Source organism: Contarinia nasturtii, unplaced genomic scaffold (genome assembly GCF_009176525.2).
Source record: "Contarinia nasturtii isolate CC-2019 unplaced genomic scaffold, AAFC_CNas_1.1 Cnas_scaffold_6300, whole genome shotgun sequence".
Lineage (NCBI taxonomy): Eukaryota > Metazoa > Arthropoda > Insecta > Diptera > Cecidomyiidae > Contarinia > Contarinia nasturtii.
In genome coordinates this window covers 1-4,383 of record NW_022203558.1, presented here as the reverse complement: position 1 = coordinate 4,383, position 4,383 = coordinate 1, and the positions used below count along the sequence as shown (strand labels likewise).

The following is a 4,383-nucleotide window of genomic DNA, read 5'->3' as shown; positions in this document are numbered from 1 at the left end:
TTGTCACTTTTGTGTAAAATTTGTCATTTTTGTGTAACATTTGTCACTTTTGTGTGCTTTTTTGTAACATTTGTCATGTAAAAAGTGTCAAAATTGTGTAAAAAGAAGAATTCTGACAGAATTGTGTAAAATTTGTCATTTTTGTGTACCATTTGTCATTTTTGTGTAACAAAAGTTTTCTCCCTAATGACTTTTAATGATAATTGGACTTTTTTAAACTATGTATAATTTTTATTTTTTTATTAAAAAAACAGACATTTTAAACGGAATAAACTTTAACATAATCAACGATCAATCCTGACTCCCGGGGGGTCCATGTCGAATGCCATTCATCAACACGCATGAAAAAGCTCAGTTCCTAGAGAAGGTCACATAAAACTTAAAAAAATATTAATATAATATATTAAATAAACCACATACCGCTTTGGGTGATGTGTTTTCCCAGGGTTTTGGGATTTTTGAATTTCCTGTTTTAGAATCATCAGCAAAATCCGCATTTCCACCTATAACAAATGAATGAAATGAATTTCTTTTCATCGATTTTTTTTATTTGAAACAATAATGATTATGGTTGATGCCGCTGCTAGATATAGTAGTACGCTCTAGACTGTTCTAGAAACATAAATGAACGCTCTAGAATAAAAACAACTTATTGTTTACTCGCATATCGAAACGCGACTCAAAACGGTTGCATATCAAAGCGAGACCATATTTCGTTACCAAAGGAATAAAGAACATTGACTTTTTATTATGCGAAATGTGTAAGTTTCATTTTGTGCTGATAACTAGCTACTGTTCTGCCTTGTTTTAGTAACAGAATTTTGTTTCACTTTGATGTGCGACGCAGTTTAACGATATAAATATTTCACACTCTCGAAGGCTCGGTATAGAACACACAAAAGGTGAAAAAAAAACTTCTTAATCTCAAATTTCAAATACAATCAAATGGCTTGTACCAGCGATTTTTATTGCACAGTTGTGTGTCAATAGAACGTTGTTTGTAAACACAATGCCATGCATTGAGAAATAACATGTAAGGGTGAGTTAGATAGCATTGAACAACGATTTGGGTGACAGAAATAGCTAATTTTTACAATCAGTCGCACCAGATGATATAGGCCTATAGTGATGTGATCAGAACATAAAAATGTGTCATCTTTGTCACCCAAATCGTTGTCCAATGCTATCTCGCTCCTCCTTGTATGTATGAATGTTTACAACGGACATTCTATTCACACACAACTGCGCAATAAAAATCGCTGGTACAAGCCATTTGATTGTATATGAAATTTGAGAATAAGAAGTTTTTTTTCACTTTTTGTGTGTTTTATACCGAGCCTTCGAGAGTGTGAAATATTTATATCGTTAAACTGCGTCGCATATCAAAGCGAAACAAAATTCTGTTACTAAAACAAGGCAGAACAGTAGCTAGTCATCAACACAAAATGAAACTTACACATTTTGTATAATTAAAAGTCAATGTTCTTTATTCCTTTGGTAACGAAATATTGTCTCGCTTTGATATGCAACCGTTTTGAGTCGCGTTTCGATATGCGAGTAAACAATAAGTTGTTTTTATTCTAAAGCGTTCAAATGTGCGACAATGTCTTTTGGATACAATTTCGATGTACCCCGACGTGTCCACTTACTAAGCCACTATTTCCAGAAGAATGGCATACTATAGTTTTTGTTAATTGAATAGTTCAGATTTCATGATTGTACGGGCATTAGAGATAAAATTCAAATAATAAATGATTAGAGCAGGTACAGATCTACATATTTGCGCCAAAAAATCATTGGGAAATTATGAAAAACTTCTCATCAAAAACCCTGAAAAATTAAAAGATTTTTGCTCTTCCAAAAAAGGCCCCTAGCAAGCGACAACATTTTCCAAAAAATCGAAACATGTATGGTTGGAAAGCCCTTGGGACATAGATCAAGAAAAAATATCAAAGTTCGAAAATCGGCCCACATGTCTTCAAAATATGGTCCTTTCAAGAAAAAATTCAGTTTTATGGTCATAGATGGCACTAAATGTGGTCGTTGACACCTGAAACATCGGTATTCTGATTCTAGAGCTCAATACCTTTTCAACGATACCTCAAACGTCGAAATCGATCAATCCGTTCGAAAAAATTATCATTTTAAAAATTTCATATGATTTTCCTATAAAAATCATTTGGTATATCTCCATTGAAAATATCGAGAGGAGAGTATGTTTTTATTCAGGCATTACTCAGCCATAAGCGCTGAATAACATACTCTCTTATCGATATATTCAATGGATCTGTCTGTCCGCGATTTTGCGTACTCGATTCTGATCTTTTTGCAGAGAGTAGAAAACGCTGCCGCTATAGTAATACTATATTAACAGTGCCTATAAATAGTTACTATTTGTACACATTTCGATTGTGTGACTACATGAATTTTTGCGAACTCCAATGTGAACAATGTAACTCTTTGTATGTAGATTTTAAATACAAAGAGTCGCATTGTTCACATTAGAGTTCGCAAAAATTGTTGTGGTCACACAATCGAAATGTGTACAAATAGTAACTATTTATATGCACTGTTAATATAGTATTACTATAGCGGTAGTGTTTTCTACTCTCTGTCTTTTTGAAACTTTCTGGGATTGAAGTACATAAAAAACTAAGACTTTTTTGTTCCGGCACTTTTCGATATGGCCGCCATGTTGGCCCTGACCGGCCTCCAAAAGTCAGTTTTTGACTTTTGTCCCCACGGTCACCGAGACACATCCTTGACACACCCCGGACATATGCATATCGTTGGAAAGGTCTTGAAGTGAGCTATCGAATTGTGCCATTTGTGGTCCAAAAATTTTAAGATGAAGTGTCCAAATTGGCCAAAAACTAAAAATTTACCGTTTGGCCGGACACATAACGGCCATTATCTCAAAAACTAGCCTTTCTTGGTCCACTGAAAATTTCACCTATTTTGGGCGCAAATCTAAGCTAAAAACGCCGCATAGCTTATATCCCAGAAAATTCTTGTTTTCAAGATAGTGCAAAAATGGCCAAAAATGGCAATTTTTACATACCCAGGGTATATGCATATTCGTTGGAAAGGTCTTGAAGTAAGCTATCGAATGGTGCCAATTGCGACTTAAAAATTTCGGGTTCATGTGGCCAAATCGGCCAAAAATCAAAATTTGACCGTCTGGCCTGGACACATAACGGATATTTTCTCGAAAAAGACTCCATAGTTTCTTTTAAGAATCTCATCGATTTATGCCCCAAGTCAAAGATAAAAAAGTGTATACCACACACCACTGAATTTTGGCCGTCTCCATTACGAGCCATAATTTATGACATTTGGATCCAAAAAAATAACCTAAAAGTCCACATTTTAATTGTATTTCAAAATTATTAAAATTCATGTGTGGAGATATTTTGAATCTTTAATTTGGAAAATTACTCTCACAAAATTACTGATATCAAATTAAAAATCTCTGACGAGGTGAAAAGCGAGTGACGAAACCAAAATGTGAGACACAAAATTTCTGATATCAATTTTGTGACGAAAATAAATGATAGATAATTTTTCTGTGTACTGTGAATAAAAACTTAATATGCATTTGTATATTCGGAACGTTGCATTGCGTCGTCAGTCCATACTGACAGTAAAAAGAGAGAAATTTCTGCAACGTTTTGAATGTTCAAATGTATATTAAGTTTTTATTCACAGTACATAGAGAAATTATCTATCATTTATTTTCGTCACAAAATTGATATCAGAAATGTTGTGTTTCATATTTTGGTTTCGTCACTCGCTCTTCACCTCGTCAGAGGTTTTTTATTTGATTTAAATATACTTTAAAAAAAAACTATTCACCAACACCAACGCCTAAAGATATATGGAATTCCTGATCGAACGGTGCCATTTGGTTCCCGCTTTCCCAATGAATTGCATTTGGAATTGATTGTAAGTGTTTATAACCTCCAGTGTCGGTTCCATATTCAAGACCATCAACCAGAAATCGAATGCTTGAATTCGTCCAGATTATTGAATATGTATGAAAATCATTTCCAAAATGCTCTTGGCCGAAGTGAATCTGTTAAAAAAATTCAAAGTTTGTATGTATTATAGGCTGAGAGCAAAAAAGCACGTCGCGTCTCAACTCTTGCTCTCACTTATGGAAATTTCTGTGGGCAAGAGAAGGAGGTGAAATACGACGTGCTGTGTTTTCACTCATGAGACTGAGAGTATGTAAACTTGCATTATGCAATAGATTTATGCAATATATTTTGTATGTTGCATGTTATATGTTGATAAAACATGTATTTGGATTATTTAATTTAGACGATGAGCATACTAGGTCTACTTTTCAGTAATATCCATAGTTTCTCGTTGCTCAGGTTT

At 34.1% G+C, this 4,383-nt stretch overlaps 1 protein-coding gene across 1 annotated transcript; it reads right to left on the bottom strand.

Moving 5' to 3' along the window:
* Window positions 1–186: 186 nt before the first annotated feature.
* LOC116351794 (beta-1,3-glucan-binding protein 1-like) lies at window positions 187–4,120 on the bottom strand. The gene is made up of 3 exons (XM_031783934.1): window positions 3,856–4,120; window positions 421–503; window positions 187–358 (listed from the first exon to the last, which is right to left on the bottom strand). The coding sequence occupies exons 1-3, from the start codon at window positions 3,902–3,904 to the stop codon at window positions 260–262; spliced, it is 231 nt and encodes a 76-aa protein (XP_031639794.1). The 5' UTR covers window positions 3,905–4,120; the 3' UTR covers window positions 187–259.
* Window positions 4,121–4,383: the final 263 nt, after the last annotated feature.